Source organism: Apostichopus japonicus, chromosome 9 (assembly GCF_037975245.1).
Source record: "Apostichopus japonicus isolate 1M-3 chromosome 9, ASM3797524v1, whole genome shotgun sequence".
Lineage (NCBI taxonomy): Eukaryota > Metazoa > Echinodermata > Holothuroidea > Aspidochirotida > Stichopodidae > Apostichopus > Apostichopus japonicus.
Genome location: NC_092569.1, coordinates 8,588,724 through 8,609,728, shown reverse-complemented (window position 1 = coordinate 8,609,728; position 21,005 = coordinate 8,588,724). Strand labels below are relative to the sequence as shown.

Genomic DNA, 21,005 nt, shown 5'->3' with positions numbered 1-21,005 from the left:
TCATCGGTTTGTTTTTACCTGATCATTCTTATGTGAAGGCTACAACGTAAAACTTAGCTTAAGTTACGCAATGCTTGATGTGTTTCTCAGTGGTTTCTTTTTGCACCTATTCTCATATTATATCTTATTGGATGATGGAATTCAACGTGAACGTTCATATGGTTTTTGTCTATTCACCTAATATGAGAGATTGCTGGTGAATCCAGTATGGAGAACGATGATCAGTACAGTGCTATTAAGGGGGAAAGGGTTATACATGGGCTTGTATAGCCTATATATTATAAAATAAACGAAACACCGTGAATGAAACTAATGTGAGATAAACGTGAACTGCATATTCTTTACTACCGTATATATCACTGTTAACATGTTTACATCGTTATACCAAAGTGGGCTGTGTTGTATCAATTCCTTGTTCTACCTCACAAACAATCCATCACACTCTGTAACGGCGTAACCGCGACTAAACTTATTTACAGGCAGCAAACATTGTTCAAACTCCAAATATTGTTTTTTTTTTTTGAGGGGGGGGGGGGGCGGAAATTTGACTTATGTATATCAATACGTAGAAGTCAAGGTTCAATGTTTGCACTGGATGCGTAATTCAAAGTATTGCTCTTCGGGGTGAACGAAGGGGATTTCTAAGTAGAATACCTATATTTATATTATTTGTTTAGCGTGTGTGGTACCTTCCATAGGTTACGTATAGTCTTCTTGAAGTCCACAATATCACTGAAAACTGAGTAAAATGATTACTTTAGGTTTCAAACAGTTTACTCTTGAGAAGAATCTCATGGAAACTAGTCCGCGTATCTTTCATCTCTAAACAGCTTTGAAATGTAAGTTATAAAGTGGACTTTTTCTGTCATCTTTTATGCATTCAAAATGAAACCATACCCTCCAAACCATATGGTATGGTCTACTGCGACTGCTGATATTTGCTTCATCATGTACTTGAAGCAGTCAGTGTCGAGAAGAGGTGTTACTGAAAAGTTCAAATAGTAGGTAAGTGGCAGCTCGAATACCTTTGTAGCAAACATGTAACGGATATTAATGGCTGTGTTTTCATGTACAATTCTGAAAATGGTTAAGGAGAAGTCAGTAGCTGGTTTATACATAATTTATGATAATGTTAGTTAAAGTTGAATCACTTGTTGGAATTAGTTTAGTCTATGACCTGTCAACTTATAGATCAAGTCTTCATAGTATAGTTACCATTAATTTAGCTCCATCATCAAGCAGTTGAATTCTCTTATGTCCTCATATGGAATTCACAAATTCTTAAATTTCAATTCAAGTCGTTTGATTAAAGTCTTGATAATTTCAGAGTCTGCAGTAGCCAACAAAAATAATGCAGCCATCGTTAACTATATGTAAATCTATAGGCCTAGATGAGTTGTAATCTGTTATACCATAATTTTATTTAGAAATAATATTAGAGCGATAAATATTAACTTGCTATAGTAAGGTTCCTGTGTGGAATGGATTTGACAGCAAATGAAAGACATTCTATGAATGATGGAGTGAAGTAAACTTACATCACGTTCATTCTTCTATAAACAGATTCATTTCACTGAGCGGTCTCGTACCGTCTTATGTAGAGGAGGGACAGCTGACCGTTGTTTGAACAGATGCAACCAATTGTTGACCTGTGTATTTACCGATATATTATTGAATTCAACATCTTATTGATGCATCATGGGATGCTTCGGTTCGAAGACGAATGAAAATGGTTTGTGGAAATTATCACTCTTTATATCAGTTTATGTTCGCAGCTCTCGCTATGAGATGTGTTGTACAAAATCTCTGTTATGTCCCTATTTGTAGTAATGTCAGAAGGGATATTTAGAGTATTTGTGAAAAATATTGGTATACATTAAAATTTGATATGCTTTCTCACTGTCATACGTTTATGCTATTACTACAAAATAGCGATGCATCACGTCAACACTCGACGTATATTGAAGATTATCTGCAGCAGTACTGTGAGCTATGCCTTATCCCAGCAGGAATTAGATTTACAATTGTAAGTTGTAATAATGAAGGCGACGAAATACCTCATTGTAATAATCTAACTTCTGCGTTAACCACGTGGTAAAGTCCCATTAAACTTAGCGTATCTTGTCTTTATTTAAAACTATTGACTGCGTCTATCGTTACACACACCTCTCGGTGAGCAGAAAAACGATAGAAACAGTGTATCCAGTTTAAGCATATGTATTGTGTGAGACATGTGTTCACATGCATTGTGTGAGACATGTGTTCACATGCATTGTGTTCACATGCAGTGTGTTCACATGCATTGTGTGAGCCATGTGTTCACATGCATTGTGTGAGACATGCATTGTGTGAGCCATGTGTTCACATGCATTGTGTGAGCCATGTGTTCACATACATTGTGTGAGCCATGTGTTCACTTGCATTGTGTGAGACATGTGTATGCATTGTGTGAGACATGCATTGTGTGAGCCATGTGTTCACATGCATTGTGTGAGACATGTGTTTTACCTTAGAGGTGATTTCCCTCCGTATACATTCGTTAGACTAGATAATAAAACAAAGGTAACACTAAGAAATAGAAAAAAAAGAACTTAAGATATAAATAATAAATAGCGCCAAACCTATAATCAAATATCACGTGTGTTTTATTCGTCATCTCTGCCGATGCTTCTAAATATTGTCGTGTAGCAAGATACTACACATCTCCTTTCTGTTCTGCTTTAGGAGAAAGAAGATCACCGACCATGAGTAATATCAGAGGACCTGATCCACCAGTAAGGTATAATCAATAAACAAAGCAATACTCACCAAAACCTATGCAATATCTATAAAGATCATAGGCATCTTAGTTTTTAAGTTCACGTCGCATTAATACCCCGTCTTGCTACAACATACTATAACGTGCAACATGTCCTTGTGATAACTTTGGCTATTTAGTTGCCATAGTGATGTATTTTAGTAGAGGCTTTTGTGCAGAGGTTGGTAAGAAATATAAACAAATGTGTCATGCGCAGTTCGAAGTGTCTTGTATGGTGAATCTGCCTATGGGACAGATGTTTCACTCATCTTGACTTGATTTAAGTTTGAATGATGTCTCAACGTTAAGACAACTTAAAAACAACGTAATATGGACCATAAAACTGCACGTTTATCGAAATAAATGTATATCAACTAGCACATAACAGTCCCTCCCTATGTGAACATACCTCACCCCCCCCCCCCCTCCCATCATATCTGGCTATATACCTTACCTCGTATCCAACATGACGTGGCATCTATAATTCCGTCTGATTTACTGATATATTTCAGACACGAGAGCCGAGATACACACCATCCAGCAGACAGTGATCAAACCAGAGGAGTATCAAGGTATGAATTCATCTTTTGAAATAAAAACTACGTTAGATTAGCACATACTATTGTTTATGTTCTTCTTGGATGAAGTAACGGTTTGAGTTGCTCATCGAAACATCGCATCCAGATGAAGAATGCGTGGAGATGAGAACATTCCAAATTATTATAAACACGCATCTTAGAAGGAAGGCTTGTCTGTCGTTGAAATACATACAACCACTTGTGAAAGTTTACTGCAGGTATTATAATAATATAGTAGATTCACTATACCTTATAACATTTATCCTATACAGAGATCATCAAATTGACCATACTTATCTAGGGGAGCCAAAACCATTGCCACTTGAAAGGTAAGTGGCCTATTTCATTCAACTGCAGTAAAGAAATAAAAGCATCATCGTGAATGTCATGAATATTGAGAAATACAAAACAGTAGAAAGCATGACATAATGCTGTAAAAGACGTATTAGACGTTATAATTAAGATATATACTGCCATGTCGATTGTCATATATATATTATTATGGTGTCTAGTTTTATTTTACTTTGAAAAAGTGTTTAAGAAGAGATTGATGAACCTGTCAAGATCATTGCAAGATGCACTAGCATTGGAGGTATAAATATATATATATTATAAAGATGGCCTGCAATCCGCATTACTGATAGGTATAGTTACTTTCACATCTTACCTGTTTCAAATGTCATTATTAAATTTTTACGGCGTTTCTAAATATCATCTATTATTAAGTTTGCGATTATATATTTTAGGTGTGAAACAAGTTCTTCGCCTCCCTCAATTTTCAGTTGGTACTTTGGTAAAATTGACATCGATCGGTGTAATAAGTTGTTAGCGGACCCTCAAATCCCAGAAGGAACTTTTCTCGTTAGAGAAAGTACCACGAAACCAGGTACGTAGAAATGATATTTTAGATGTTATACGAAACATTCTAATTGTATCCAGCTCAAGGCGGGATTGTTAGATAAGGTTTGGCAAAATGCTATATAGGAACATGAGATATCGAAAGCTCTAAATATTTGCATACGTGTTCATTACAGCAAAATATTGACATGTAATTGATATGTTACTCAGCAATTTTCAACGAAGTTTGATGGATAAACAGAAATCCCAGAAAATATCAATATATACACACGTGTATTAGGCACACAGCCAGCCTTTGTGGTGTGAGGAGGAAAAGACAATTATTTGATCACCAGTTTAAGAGAGAATTGACGCTTGTACGATGATGATTTTTCATGACACCATATACGGCAGGCTCTATACCCTCTGTTACGCTGTTTAGGAAGAGGGGAGGTGGCACAATTTGTTCTGGGAAGGGTTCCCCTCCCCCATTGCATTGTTTTTTTTTGGAAGGGGGGCGGTTCGGTACGTGGACTTAGATGCAAAATAGTACTATCATTTGAACTAGATTTTGTGTAGTACAAGATTTAATTTAAAGTGTATGCACGACCTAGTGTGGTTGTGTTATAAAATGTTAGCCATTTGGAAGGAAGTTTCGGGGAAGGAAGAAGAGAGGCGTCCCCGTGGCTACGACATTTACAGATTAATAATAACATGCGTGTGTAGGCAGGTATGTCTTGCCATTAAATAGTATTGACCCAAATAGAGATGTGTTGGTGAACGATTATCTCTTCCACACGTACGCACGGAAAGTGTCAATCACTGAATTAAAATCACCTTGTTCAGAGAAATCTCCTTCTATGATAAGTGAATGCTAATGAGGAAAACCTCATAAGAAGCAGATCACATCATTATGTAAATCAAGTAGCCCATCAACTACCAAACATAGCATAGCTAAACTCTTCTTTAGCCAATTTTATGGCCGTCCGCGTTTGGTCAGGAAAAGGTCTGTGGGGTCACTTTGATCCCGACCACCTCTACCCTGACTAATCCACTGACGCGTATGTACATATTCATACAGGTTTTGATCCTATTCGCCTACACCACATATATTTCCATGTGTTTTTGTATGTTGGCTCAATTATACTTCTTATACTATTAGTTCATATTTCTAAGATATCTAACCAGATGCTTGTTTTCTTTTCAGACACATTTACTTTGTCAGTTAAACATTATACGAGAAGACGTGAAGTTGAAGTCATCAGTTTTAGGATATTTCGGAGGACAAATCAATCTGGTGAAGTGTATCTTGACAGTAGTATTGATAACAGACAGTTTCCCTCTATGAGGGCGCTCGTGCAGCACTATAAAGGTAATTCAGTGTTATCGACAATGTGATTGAAACAGGCAGACAACATAATCATAGCAAAAAATATTTACAATTCATGTGACTATATTGTTCGGAATGAACCAATTGAAACGTGTTGGCTTTGTACGATATTCTGTAACAAGACTGTTGTCCACGGGATCTTCACAATTATAAAGATGTCCATCATTTCATTATAGGGACGCTACAATCACCATCAGGTGTACGTATATAAACATTCAGTTTCGGGTGAACTGTGCGTTTATCGACTGCTAGAGTTCCCTCTGCCTCTTGTCATAGCATGATGAATTTGGGAATATATTAAGATTCATGCGACTTGTTTTAATACCCGCATATTCGGCGGCAAATTGTAAAGTACCTCAGTGACTTCGAGTCAAAATATCGCCTGTTGTAGTGTCGTAGTGATAAGTGTTGGTGTCCGTCAAAAAAAAAAACTTTGGTGAAAGGGGTTTTAATGCCATAAATTGAACTTATGATTTCGTCTTTTATGCCATAATAATACTCCATTACCGTCCAATCAAATAATGAAGAGAATTTTTTATGCTGACAGTACTTAATTGGATGCCGGCTAGCATCTTGAAAGTAAGATTGCGTGAGAAATGTTTGTTGTGTTTTTAAGTTTTCACCTGCAGGGCTTTGACTGCATTCTGCTTGTTTTCTGTACCTTCCTCTCATTGTCGAGCTAAACTGCATATAACATAGGCTTTCTATAACAGCGTTTGCCGGCATGGAAGGTTTTCACTTGTATGTTTTAATTACACACATCTACAGACATCCATACACAACATGGAAATTCGATGACGTCACATTCATTTATATTGTATACCGTTTTGTATCATTGTAAAGAAAATGACGTTCGATCCGAAGAAATGATAATCACTCTAAGAGAGGGCATCAAGAACCAAACACACCAGCATGATATCATATTTGATATAAAACCAGAGGAAATTACAGAAACGAGTCAATCACTGGGAACAGGAAATTTTGGTCAGGTAGTTAAGGGTAAGTGAAAGGGCAAACTCAATATCGTGACGTCATCGTTAGCAGGGAGTCAAATTACGGTTATTAATGTGTTCAATTACGTAGTGACACGGTTTAGTATCTTGGACATATTTTGTATTGCGTAGCCCAGACTGGAATTTTAAACTTTAACCATGGTGTTTTACTAAAGATTCCGTTGATATAGGGAAAGGTCTTCAAAAAGCGCGTTGACGAAGCTAATTGTAAAACAGTGTGTTAGGATAGCATTGTTATGTCTGATTTTGACTTGTCGATATCTCTCGTCAACCATTAAAGAGGTAATTTTTCCGCTAAAGGAATGGATGTGTCACTTAGCACATATCATGAAACTGAACTGTTACCAAGAGACGCAATTACATATACTTTTGCAAGAAACTATATTAAAGTAACGAAAGCATTCAACACAGTAAGAAGATATTAAAACAGTCGTGCTTCATTTATATTTATCCACGTTTTCCGTTAAGGTACATGGTATCGGCCTCAACGGGAGCCTATGGCAGTGGCCCTCAAAAAGCTGAAACAATACACTGCAAGTCAAAATGCAGAATTTGAGAAAGAATTCAACATGTTGAAAATGGTCTACCACGACAACATTGTTACTTTCTTCGGCGTATGTGTGAAGATGGTAAGTATGTATATAGTATAGTTACGGTTACGGTTACGCTGAAGTCAACAGTACACACATGAACTAGCAATTGATATGAGATGAACGTATGTAACAACAATGTTACAATGATGATGTAAGTACTGTAAGCGTACAAATGTGGTATGATATAAGAATACCACAATCATGCTGCAATAATGATATAAGTACTGTTAGCGTTCAATAGCTCTTGTGGTAAAGAGATAAGCATACCACAACAATATCACAATGATGATATAAGTATTGTTAGCGTCCAATAGCTGATTGTAGTAAAATGATAAGCATACTACAACAGTGCTAAAATAATGATATAAGTACAAGTGGGGCATTCTGTCATTCTTATTCCCTTTTATTCTATTTTGAAAGGAACGCACCGTAATAGTAACTGAGTTTATGACGAAAGGAGAATTAAGGCAACATCTTGAGAAGAACCCCACTATTACAGAAGACACTCTTTACTACTATGCTTTAAAGGTAAGCCTGTACTTACAAAAACAGCTGCGCGTATCCTTCAATATTGAAGGAACAGTCTAGAGGTTGTAACCACATATCTCTTAATTAGAATGAAGCCAGTCTTGTAGGAACATTCCAGAGGTTGTAGCCACATATTTCTTAGTTAGATTGAAGCAGTCTTGTAGGAACAGTTCATAGGTTTTTATCACATATCTCTTAGTTAGATTGAAGCAGTCTGGTAGGAACAGTCCATAGGTTTTATCACATATCTCTTAGTTAGAATGAAGCAGTCTTGTAGGAACAGTTCATAGGTTGTTATCACCTATATCTTAATAAGATTGAAGCAGTATTATAGCAACAGTATAGAGGTGTTTTATGGGATATACGCTTAGTGAATTGTGTCTGTTGTGGTTCAAGTGTAAGCTTCCTGGATTTCTTGATTTGCCCTTTATCTTATTATTCTGTGGTATAGGTGACCGTGGTTGAATTTGATGTGATTTTAAGGTATGTTATATGGTGACGGGAGAGGATTGTCTCCTATCAACTCGACTTTATCAATTGCTTTTCTTAGATTGCATCTGGGATGGTCTTCTTGGAGAGTAAAAACATTATCCACAGGGACTTGGCTGCACGGAACGTACTCCTTGGTGACCAACACCTTGTCAAAATAGCAGACTTTGGTCTAAGTCGTTTAATGGACCCAGAAGATTGCCTATATCCCCAAACGACAGGTATGTATGTGTGGGTGTATGTATGTATGTATTTTAGATCCTCCTGCAAACAGGAACTCGCGAAGAAGCCATCATTGGCTTATCAAAGCCGCAAGCTGACCGAAGTCAGTCTCTTACATTCATATTTAACGTCCATGATTATGAATTGTCAATTGTCAACAACTCTGTAACTGGACGAAATACATTAATCTTGGAGTGACTCGAACTCGGGACCTTATGATTGGAAGGCACCGGCGTTAACCACTGAACTAACACTCCCTAACACTCCACAGGTAACCATGCAGTAACGTAATCTGAAGAAACCGTTGTGATATGTCTCATTGAATATTGTAGAACATTAATGTCATCAATGTTAATGATTTAGCATCAGGTTTCAGCAGTATGAATTGCGATCTGTACGACATTCACACCCACCGTTATCTTTATTTCATTTGTTGCTAAGGCCATGTTTACTATTGTTCCTTTTATATAATTATAATATTATCGTCACTACTTTTTTCACGTTTCTCTCATGAACAAGATGATTGTTTGCAAGCCACATTGCACAATATTCTAAGGTCATAGGCATACGTACTAAGTAACTTCAATGTAACTTCCATTAAGAGAGTAGGAACAGTAAAGTAATATACACGTGTCATACTAGAAGACATATTGGAAAAAGGGTCATTGGGAATACATGGATTAACAGTTTCTATTATTCAGGCCAGAAATGTTGAAGGCGCTTTTACCTTTCGGTTGGGTTGAACCTTGGGAACTGCTGAGCAATAATGTTTGTTCTGTTGGTGAATTGTCAATATACTGAAAGTGCCATTTAAGCCAACACTTGATCAGTTTGGTGTGATTTAAGAAAGCAACTCTGATGATGTGATCTTCACAGAAGTACAGCTGCCAGTGAAGTGGACTGCACCAGAAGGACTGTGTCCTGTAAACAGACAGTTTAGCTCAAAATCTGACGTTTGGTCTTACGGAATATTGCTGACAGAAATAATCAACGAAGGAAAGCAACCATACTTAGGTAATGCTATAACAAATCATGTAAATTAGCAGTCCTTGGGTAATGCTATAACAAACAATGTAAATTAGCAGTCCTTAGGAATGCTATAACTAACAATGAAAGTAAAACATACTTAGGTAATGTTATAACTAACAATGTTAGTTAACCGTACTTAGGTCATGCTATAATTAACAATGTAAGAAATAATTAAGTTGAGATAACCGTTTCCAATAAACTGTCATGTTTGTTGCCTAACCTTACTTCTAAGGTCAATAACACTAATAATGTATATCTCCTTATTGGCAGCTCATTTCAAAAGAAGCCACATTAATATAGATGTGCAGTGAAATGTTTCTCAAATCCTTGCTTCCAGAAATAAGGGGTGAAACCAAACACAAGGGGTCTCTAAGGTTGTAAGGTCGGCTGTAAGCAGGGTAGCGGAAATAAAGCAAACTAATCAGTAAACAATATTACTGATGGAACAGAAAATGGACAAATGAAAATCTCCAACGCATGACCTGTTCTGGTCTAGTCTGTTGCAGATATTTTATATAATCATAACAACGTTAGAAGAGGAGGAGAAAAGTTTCGATGAAAATATCTCTATCTAATTTATTAAAGGTGTGCCAATGAGCTATATTACATGGGAACGATTATACCAGCACGGATTTAGAATGACAAAGGAAGAGTTGGGACCACGATGTAACGACAGTTTGTTCGGTATCATGACAGACTGCTGGAAGACTTCACCACAAGACCGTCCAGATTTTAAAATGATCTACCAACGTATCTACACGTTGTATCAACCGTTTGCACCACTAACCTAACATAAGACTATAAATGGAACTTGATGCCTTATTAAGGGGTTCGATTATCTTGGATAACCCCTTAAATGTGCGTTCATCGATTTTTACCCGGCCCCACATCCAATTTGTAACGAGCTCATGTTATCATATCTAACCATGCAGTGGCATACATTTAGAATATATATAGTTTTATGTATCAACACAGTGGCGGAGCGTCCATACAGTCAGGAGGGCGAATTCCCCCGCCCCCCCCCCCCACCCCCTGACGGACTCAAATGGACTGATGGCGCCCTTTTCAGCTCTTTACCACTTTTCACTGATTCGCGATTGATTCGCGATTGTTGACTTTTTTATTGCGCTCTCATCTAAATATTGACATTTGTCACATTTTGTTGGTGTAATTTGGCGATGACACCTATTTATTCTTCGTTTATCTGCAAATTAGCCAGGCCCGGAAAGGGTCATTTCCGGCGATCTAGGGAGTATCTTTACTCACAAAAAAAAAAAGATTCTGTACGTTACGCGCCAACCTGTGGTGGCGCTCCGCTTAAATAGTGTCGAAAGCGCCCCTACAGACCATTCTCGCCCTCCTGACCAATACCCCTAGCTCCGCCACTGTATCAACAGTTCTGAATAAACAGCATAGTTAAGCCAAACGAATGTGTTGCAAGGATGTCCATTATGATCATGTTTTTGGTCCGTTTGCATAACTTTGTTACATTTTTGGGAACATCGTGCATTATAAAGTTCAAATTGACGTTATGATTAAGTTTAACTTTCATCAACCAAGAGATCGATATTATTTTAGTTTGATAAGATAAGATAAGTAAGTGGTGATTTCAAACCAGTTATATAGCAAATATGGGGATGGTATATGCAGTTCCGTGGTCATATATAAACCTCCGGGTAGTGTGGTGATATTAAACCAGTTATAGCAAATGTGGGGATGGTATATGCAGTTCCTTGGTCATATATATACCTCCGGATAGGATGGTGATATCAAACCAGTTATAGCAAATATGGACATGGTATATGCAGTTCCGTGGCAATATATAAACCTCCGGGTAGGATGGTGATATCAAATCAGTCATATAGCAAAGATGGACATGGTATATGCAGTTCCGTGGTCATATATAAACCTCCGGGTAGGATGGTGATATCAAACCAGTTATAGCAAATATGGACATGGTATATGCAGTTCCGTGGCAATATATAAACCTCCGGGAAGGATGGTGATATCAAATCAGTTATAGCAAATATGGACATGGTATATGCAGTTCCTTGGTCTGTATCCTGTATTTGAGAGAATATTGCACAACATTAATAAAGAACATATGAAATACACAGTTTTGTTACTATACGAGAGATATGCGGCTGTTGTTTTCATTACTAAGGTTATTAATCAATAGTAGTGAAGTACAATTCACACTTTCTTTCCATTTCTTTGTATATGTATGTTTGCGGATGGTTGGGCGAGAACTATTGTGATTAATATCTAAATATATTACTTTATACAACCTCCTCTATATGCAATAAATATCATTATTTCATATAGAGACGCACGGTGCGTGTCAGTTTGCCTCGGGAATTTAGCTTTTGTGTAAACCTTCCGTGTATAACATCGCACACAAGCGTATGAACTTTGCACTTTTCATAGTCTTATCTTGAATCTTTATTAGGCTATCAACTTTGCTGGGTGTAGCCTCAGAAAGTCGTGGCTAACGTACAATCGTGATAGAAATGTGTCTATAATTGATTAAAATTCAATATAATTCAGAGGGGCAAAAATGAAAATTGGTGTACATTGATCATACTGTCGATGTTCGTGTATCATTGGTAGCATTTAAATAAAACTTGTTTTATCGAAGGCTTAACCGATAATTTCATTCTTGGTATGGTGGATAGACTGTGTTTATTCACTTCATTACTGTTGACGTGGAATTTATTGGCTCTGTTAAACACATAACGCATATGTACTTAATAATCCAGTGTTTGCATAAGTTTCAGGTAAGCATACAAGCCTTATAGGTGAACTCAGGTTAAGCTATAACACTGAGCTCACTTCCGTATTATAAGTCCTACTAGCTCTACAAGTTGACTAACCTTGTAAGATACCAAGATACCAGTGTACTACTGTTAGCTTCAACAATAGTAGGTTTCTTATATCTTTTAGTTTTTAGCTTGCAAAAAAATGACTGATGGTTCCGCACCTCACCAAACAACCAACAAACCCAAAGCGACGAGGTAAATGTTGGCTTAACGTAAACTTTTCGGAAAGTCGTCAAGCATCAGGAACTGCCTTAAATGATGTGCTTAGTATAAATATAGGAAGAAGTTATCTTCTTGCCCTGTGTTTACATCATTGAGAAGTTGTCGTGTAATCAGCTTCAAATCACTAAGATGATTACATGTAATGTCATTCTCTGTTCTGTCTTTCATACACCTCATTTTCTTCAGTTCTTGATTTGATCGACAACTGTTAGGAATGGGAAACTGTTTATCGCTATCTAAAAGCAATAATGGGAAGAGATTTTAAGTATCATAATAAAACTGTAGCAAATGACCGTTAGGTGTTTTTTCGTAGATGTTATTGTATGACCATGTGGCATATCGGCTTAAGCAGTTTACCGTTGAAGCTGTTGTTGATTATTAAATCAGCATATACAACTGCGTAGCAAGAAATCTTCTGTGCATGGTAACCTTATAACACAGGCAAATAACACATACACAGCTAACATTCCTCTTAACTTTTGCTTTCAATTACAATGTATGAACTCAGTTCAGAACGATCACGATCTCGTTTGAAACGCATCAAATTTCATACATTAAACATCGTCTCAAATTATAAAGCAGACTCGTAGGGCCCTCTTTAGTAATTGTCCTTATCATAGGCGTAGGAGGCGGGGGGGGGCTGGGGGGCTGCAGCCCCCCAACCAAAATCTTTGGTGAAAATTCGGGCAATATGCTGAGAATTTTTCGGGCACCTACTGAAAGAAGAATAACTTGCAGTGTGTTTTTCATTTTTTGGGGGGTGAAAATTCGGGCAATATGCTGAGAATTTTTCGGGCACCTACGGAAAGAAGAATAATTTGCAATGTGTTTTTCAATGGTTAAACTGATATTATTATTATCGTTATTATTGTAACGACTTCCCCAATAATTATAACCAATATGGAAGGGTAATAACAGGGAAAATAAAACCAAAATTTTTGCGCGCTTCGCGCGCATTTAACATCTTATTGTGCATGTCATATGGGCATTCATCGGTTATCGGCATGTGATGTAATAACCGGTGAATGCCTATATGATAGCACATTAAAGCAGCATTTTGCGTCCTTTTCTATGATTTTTCTCAACCGCACTGACTCCACTATGCCATAACGACATACATAACTAGCTTATCTATTTATATCTTACTTCAAATTGGTGGCATAAAAGTCGGAAAATTTGCAACTTTCAACTTTGTTTTCTCCAAGATATTTTCTTGGCTAATATCTTAGTTTGCTGTTTTGTGATTGATATATGTAAAAAACTCGATGGACATGTCAAAAAAGTAGAAAACGGCGACCAAACGCAAAATGCTGCTTTATGATGTTGAACGCGGGCGTAGCGCGCGAAAAATTTTGGTTATATTTTTCGGGCAAGTCGTTACAGCCCCCCCCCCCCCAATCAAATCAGGCTCCTACGCCTATGGTCCTTATAGGGAACATCTTTGGGTACTATTTGGGTCTAAGCAGTGTAACAAAAAAAAAAAAAAAAATAATAATAATAATAATAATAATAATAATATATATATATATATATATATATATATATATATATATATATATATATATATATATATATATATATATATATATATATATATATATATATTTATATATAGGAATAACGGAAAAACTGTTAAACAACTATGCTGCATTTAGAGAAAGGCTGGATCTCGAGTGAGATACAATAATTGAATTAGGTAAGTGATTGGAAGTAAAACAGCCAATGTTTGGTTTTTGCAGAGCTTTCGAGCAAAACTAGCTCTTCTTCAGTGCATGATCACCGGAAGTGACAAGGAGTAGCAGGAATTGAAACTATTTTATAGAGAAGATGTCGGCATAGTTGTAAAGGCAAAGCGACTTACTGATTTCTGCTGAATTGAGCAGAAGTTTTAGAAATTCGGATTACTTTAATCCGCGTCGGATTATTTTAATCCGATTCCGTCGTAATTGTAAAGGAATTGTTTTGGTTTATCTGGGACGGCAAATCGTTTCTGATGTTTAAACCGAATGGTGCCGTGGTCTTTAAGTTTAGTTCCAGAAATTTTCTTTCGCTTTCCTAGATTTATCTGTCCAAGAATCGTTCTGGTCAATGGCAATAACACGCAAATTCTCAATTGAATGATTTTGGAGATTGAAGTGATTTGCAACAGGTTGGTAGATCTTTTTTGTTTTGATCGCCGATCTATGTTGTGTCATTCTCATTCTAAGAGTGTTTTTTGACTCTCCAATGTATTGTAAGTTACAAATATTGCAGTAGATGAGGTAAATGACATTTTTGGATAGGCAGTTAATTTTGTGCCGAATTTGGAACGTGCGTTTGGTTTGGTTGCTCTGAAAGGCCCCGGTCGAATCGACAAGTAAGCACGTTTTGCAATTTTGTGTACAGGGCGATGATCCTGTAGTTTCTGTTTTGATTTCCCCTAATGGGGTGTCATCCCGAAAGGATGCCCGAACTAAGATATCCCGTAGGTTGCTGGGTCTTTTAAAAGCGATGACAGGTAATTCTGGGAATACTGATTTCAGGCGTTCGGTGCCTTGAAGTAGGTGAAAATTCTTCTGAATGATATTAGCCAGTGGTGGGAGACCAGGGTGGAATTCAGTAACCAATGGTACCCTTTTGGAACTGGTTTGACGAGTTTTGTACGTCAATGTTTCGGTACGGGGTTTGCTTTTAGCCTTTTTGATGGCATTTTCAATAGTACCCCGAAAATACTGTCTGTTTAGGAGGTGTTGTGACAGTTCTTTAGTGCGTGAATCAAAATCGACTTCAGAGGAGCAAATGCGTCGGATGCGCAACGCTTGACTGTACGGAATATTTCTGGTACAGTGACGTGGATGGCAACTGCTTGGTAAGAGGTAGTTGTGCTTGTTCGTGGGTTTATTGAACAAGTCTGTTTTGAGTGAACCATTTTGTAGGGTCACGGTGGTGTCCAGAAAGTGAACGCCATGTACAGAAAAATCAGCAGTGAATTTGATAGTGTGATGAAACGAGTTTATGTCATCAATGAAGAGTTTTAGATTTGCCTCACCATGGGTCCATATCATAAAGATATCGTCAATGTAACGTAACCACGTGTGTGGTTTCAAGTTTTGTCGAGATAAAAATTCTTTCTCGAGGTTTCCCATAAAGATGTTGGCAAAAGACGGTGCCATTTTGGTACCCATTGCGGTGCCATGAATTTGGAGGTAGTGTTTGTTGCCAAATACCAGATTATTGTTGGTCAAGATAAGTTGCATTAATTCGGCCAATTCTTTCTTCGTGGGGGTTTTGCCACGTATCGGTTTGAATGCTTTTGTGCAGGCCGAAATGCCCTCTTCGTTGGGGATATTTGTGTATAACGAAGACACATCCAAGGTAACTAACAGAGAAGATAAGGGAAGATTTTTTATTTCCCCAATTTTCCGGATGAAATCCGTAGTGTCCTGCACATAGGACGGTAGGGCCGAAACGAGAGGTTGGATGAGGAGATCCACGAATTTGGAAATTTTTTCAGTGGCTGTGCCATTACCCGATATTATGGGCCTCCCGGGATTGCCTTCTTTGTGAATTTTAGGCAGAAAATAAAAGCGACCAGGTTTTGGGTCGTTTTCCAGGAGGTTTTGGCCTAACTTGCGGTCAATGGAACCGTTAGAGACTATCTTTTGGATGACTCTTTTCACGTTTTGTGTGATTTCTTGAGTGGGATCAGAATCTAATATATATATATATATATATATATATATATATATGGATGTCTAGCGACTGCATTGAAGGACATGTCACGAACAAGTCATGAATTGTATCGAACGCCTTGCTCATCAATACATTTATAGTGTTACCTACGGATGTTATAGCTTTTTCTACTAGCACTTTAAAAGCGAAGACGAGTTCAGCTGTGCGTCGTCCTGAAGTGAAGGCAGTTTGGGGAGGATATGCTCATCAATTAACGGACGAATCCTCCTGGCCACACAAACCGCAAGAATTTTCCGTAGTGTTGATGATAAAATGACTGGTCTTAAGTTTTCTGGTGGACCTTTAGTCCTTCCCGGTTTTGAGATAGGAGTTAGGATTCCTTGTTTAAATTCAATTGGGAAATCTCCTAATTCGGCTATACAATTTAAGATATTTGCTATCTGTTTGTGTGTTCATGGGGCATATTTGAGATGTTCGGCTGTGACCTTGTCACAACCTGGGGTTTTATTATTTTTAAGGATGAGACTGCTTGTTTAATTTCATCTTCATCAAAGGGCGTGTTTAGTTTTTCTGGAAACACGTTTGGTTCGGATCTGGGATATTGCAGTTAAAAGTCTTTTCGAAATGTTTGCTGATTTCTTTAATTTTTGCGTCGGTATCTCCTACGTGTATATCGCCAATTTTAAATGTAATGGCGTCTCTCTTACTTTTTTGTTGTACTACTCTTTTTGCTTTAAAGAAACGGTGTGAGTCATCCTAACAATTTTCAATTTCGGAAATATCGGAAATTAATTTTTGTTCATGGGCAGTTTTGACTAGAAAATGTTGTTTAATTATTTTGTTCCTTTTAGTTTTTAATTCTCTCTTTTGATCAATATCTTTACAGTTGTCAATTTCGAGTCTAAGGTCTTTTTGTTTCTTGGATAAGTTTGCTATTTCAGTATTAAAAGTACTTTTTTTGTGGGTGGATTCAAGTTTTGGGCATTGTCTAAACAAATTGTTGACAGTTCATTCCAATAAGTAGCAGGTGATTGGGAAAAATTGGTTTCGTTTAATGTCTTATTTACGTTTTCATTAAATCAATTTTGTTTGATTTAAGATGGCAGGAATTACTACTTTCAACAGTCTTATTGACTGGATAAATTTGTCTTCTTGTTGAGCTATTTAGGGTGAAACTACTTATAATGATTTTGTGATCAGTGTTAATATGAAGGCCATTATAAGCTCGAGCATCGATATTAATAGATTTGAAGTTTAATGGGGCTATGAAGCGATAACGCGCTGTAACAAATCTCTAACCATTGCGCGCAGTGCTGAAACGATGCGCGATAACAAAAGAAGTTCATTAGATAGCGCAACCTGTTCTTTATTACGTCACACGCTCAGACTACCTAAATATGACTAACGTACGAGCATAGAACGCAGTCATAACATGTTCTACAAAACGTGTATGCGTATATTGAACATGCATGCTATATTAGCACTAAAGTAGATAACGCAGGTCAATCTTGTCATCGTTATTGAACAGTGAATTGAAACGTGATTTGTCGTCAATATGAGTATTTACGTTCCAACTACGTTTGGACTTCTCATCAAAGTAGGCGAAAAGGAAAGAAAAGAATGTCGTAAGTCCACAGAATTTGTTAGTTTGGAGGAAGAAGGAGGAGGGACGATTTACTTCAATTTATTCCTTTGGGAATTGGAGAAACAACTAGAAATACAGACAAGTAGGAGAAGTCATGACGAATTAACAGAAAACGAAAACAAGGTGAGCATTCGAAAGGATCTATTAAGAAAATTATTGAGAAATGTTTATTGTCTTGTATATTTGTAAAACAAATGTCTTAAATTTAAATGAGCCGATCTTTGAAATGAAATTTCAATTAGGTTAATCATAAACGGGTTAAATCTATAGCTTAGGACTACTTGTAACTTCATTCGCATGAAAATGTAGGTTATGGTAATTCCACGAGTACACATTTAAGAGTACACATACTATTTTGAAGGTCAGCGTTAGAACGGCGACCACTCTGATTTTTCTAATGGGTTTAACTATTCTCGTGGGTGGTAGTTATGCCATAGTTTTATTAGATGCTGCCCTGCATGATGAGAACGCACTATGCCTAGTCTAAGTTAAAGAGGGAATCCAGATAGGCATGATCGTATAGTATGACCTAGCCTATAAGGTAACTTCAAGACCGCTTCGAGTAGAGCTATTGTGTCTAATGCTTATGTAACTATCCTGATAGACAATGCTGTCTTTAAGGGTCAACGCAATTTCAATTTACAAATAGTTCAATAAAAACGGATTTCATTTGCACGGCGAGACAAGGTAGCATGAACTTTATATTTTGAGGTATAGGCTACTTTGACGAATTATTTTAAATCCTATATTTCCCGGAATGATACCATAACATTAAACGCATGCGAGAAGTGATCCATGTTTCGACTGACATTTCAATTCTAAATTCTTAATTTGGCGGAATTTGCAGGATAAAACTAAACTACAGAGCAAGGTCAATGATATAGTCATATCATGGTTAAAACAATATTAGTTCGCTCAGCTTGTTGAACCGTACACCATCCTATATTTGAAAGACTTACTCCTCTTCTGAAATCTATCGTCGTTATACTTGAAAATCGCTACAAGAGGACAAAGAGTATCTCAAAATGTTGTTGATTCAGAGAGACTTAATATGGACCATAATAAGAATGAGATAAAGTTGAAATTGCCTCGTGTTTGCATGCAAGTGAAACGACGAATCTGCTTGATGTAGTAAGCGTAAATTTCGAGTTATTGTCAGGGAACTAGCGATCCTTGCAAGAACAAAGTACCGTGAATAGGAAACCAGAAAACCAAAACGTTTAGTGGTTCCGATGTTTAAACCAATTCTTAGTAAGGTAAGCCATACATGGTAATAAACATGAACTTGTGCACACCAACATGAAGAGGGATTCTGTCATGACTAATGCGGCATCATATAAATGAAGGTACCAGGAATCAGTTACCATGTTGGCGAAGTCTATTTAGTGACAGTATATATTAATGAGGTCAAAGTTATCATAACCATGTATCTATATACTTACATTGTATTATCCAAGTACAATGTATTAAGCTAATTAGACATACTATTTCAGAGATATCTGTTCACTGAGTAATATTTATGAATATTATGGAAATGATAGCACCATCTTACAAAACTTTCTCAAAGAACCCTCAAATTACCCATGCACCGCAGTAGCATCAGCAAAGAATTGGGACCCAAAACTTTGAATTCTCGTTACGGGCCTGACAGCGAGAGTAGTTACACTGCAACACATGCAAACACTTTTAAGACAGAATAATCGAACAATGTTTTTCTTATATTTTGCCGTAGTCTCAGTTTGAAGGAGCCACTGCTGGGTTTGAATGGCTAACCAATGCCAGTATCCGCAAGCCGTGTGTGACACCTATTCTCTACCATATGATAGAAAAGAAGTGCAACGAACTCCGCCCGCAGTATGCAGAAAAGGCCTTAAAGAAGTTTAGGTGTGTTGTTTTCAATAGTATTATGCTTGAAGATATCCCATGGACACTTCTTGCTATTCTTCGAGAAGAAAAGCAGAAACAAGAAAAGGAAAACGCCCCGTCAAATATTTTTGAGAGAGTTGAAAACTGGTTTAGTTGGCGCCAGCGTAGCAGAAGACATTGCCGTATTGTACCAGAGCGAGACGTGGAAACTGGGCAGTCTGCTCCGTATACATGCGTGTCTGCTTCACCACACCAAGAATTACAAATGGCGACAGTCGAGACAGTTTCCGATATACCGTCAACTAATGAAGAAACAAAAATCAGCGAAAATCCGTCCAACGTCGACACTAAAAGGTCTTTTAATGGCAAACGGGCTCTTCTGAATTTCAAGAAGAAAGATTTTACCTTTAGAAAGCTTTCCTCTCTTCGAAAGTACGATATTTTATCAGATAATGATTCGTCTGATCCGAAGGGTAGTGGGAACGTTCCCGAACCTTCGGATAACTTGGAAGAAATCTCATTCAGTCAAGAAGACTTACGTGATTCATATAGTGACATCAAAAGTGGGAAGAGAGTTGTGTCGAAATTACAAAATTTCAAGGGCAGCGTTTCATCTGTTCTGTCAAGCTTTCGACCAGGTCATAGTTCTGAGGGTGAAATTCCGTTATAACTATTCAATCATCAATACAACACATCCAACTAAATGGCGATCACGGTGATTACATCTGACAATGGTCGGTCAGACGGCAATTAGTGTTGAATACTGTCTGCAAGTTGTACAGACTGCAAGGAGTGTTGAATACTGTCTGCCTGTACAGACTGCAAGGAGTGTTGAATACTGTCTGCTGGTACAGACTGCAAGGAGTGTTGAATACTGTCTGCTTGTACAGACTGCAAGGAGTGTTGAATACTGTCTGCTTGTACAGACTGCAAGGAATGTTGAATACTGTCTGCTGGTACAGACTGCAAGGAGTGTTGAATACTGTCTGCTTGTACAGACTGCAAGGAATGTTGAATACTGTCTGCTGGTACAGACTGCAAGGAGTGTTGAATACTGTCTGCTTGTATAGTCTGCTTGTATAGACTGGTACGGACTGCAAGGAGTGTGAATTACATAATAATGACCAACAGCATAGTATCAATTACAGCATTGATACAAGATCAACTTGCTAACTTTCTCCCAAATACTATTGCCGATCGTAATCACTTAACACTGTCAAAGAGGGTTTGGTAAAGGAACAATTACATTGACATATGATTAATGCTTGCCAACAAAGTAGCTTGTCAGACGCCAGATGTCCCAAA

At 37.4% G+C, this 21,005-nt stretch overlaps 3 protein-coding genes across 6 annotated transcripts in view; 2 read left to right on the top strand and 1 right to left on the bottom strand.

Annotated features, from left to right (window-relative positions):
* The window catches only part of LOC139973459 (rho-associated protein kinase 2-like), a 199,202-nt gene that overhangs the window by 11,669 nt on the left and 166,528 nt on the right, over window positions 1-21,005 (bottom strand). The window lies entirely within an intron of this gene.
* On the top strand, window positions 678-11,606 carry LOC139974049 (tyrosine-protein kinase SRK2-like). 4 transcript variants are annotated; one of them, XM_071980965.1, is made up of 13 exons: window positions 678-839; window positions 1,564-1,732; window positions 2,725-2,779; window positions 3,310-3,369; window positions 3,648-3,704; window positions 4,158-4,261; window positions 5,420-5,584; window positions 6,446-6,601; window positions 7,084-7,244; window positions 7,629-7,736; window positions 8,287-8,446; window positions 9,324-9,461; window positions 10,062-11,606. In XM_071980965.1, exons 2-13 carry the CDS (start codon window positions 1,699-1,701, stop codon window positions 10,265-10,267), a joined length of 1,404 nt encoding a protein of 467 aa, XP_071837066.1. In that variant the 5' UTR covers window positions 678-839; window positions 1,564-1,698; the 3' UTR covers window positions 10,268-11,606. The 4 variants fall into 4 exon arrangements, with proteins under 4 accessions (XP_071837066.1, XP_071837065.1, XP_071837067.1 ...); XM_071980964.1 differs by lacking the exon at window positions 678-839 and adding an exon at window positions 852-1,005; XM_071980966.1 differs by lacking the exon at window positions 678-839 and adding an exon at window positions 1,015-1,097.
* Window positions 17,620-20,736, top strand: LOC139973465 (uncharacterized). Its single transcript, XM_071980162.1, has 2 exons — window positions 17,620-17,957; window positions 19,567-20,736. Exons 1-2 carry the CDS (start codon window positions 17,745-17,747, stop codon window positions 20,368-20,370), a joined length of 1,017 nt encoding a protein of 338 aa, XP_071836263.1. The 5' UTR covers window positions 17,620-17,744; the 3' UTR covers window positions 20,371-20,736.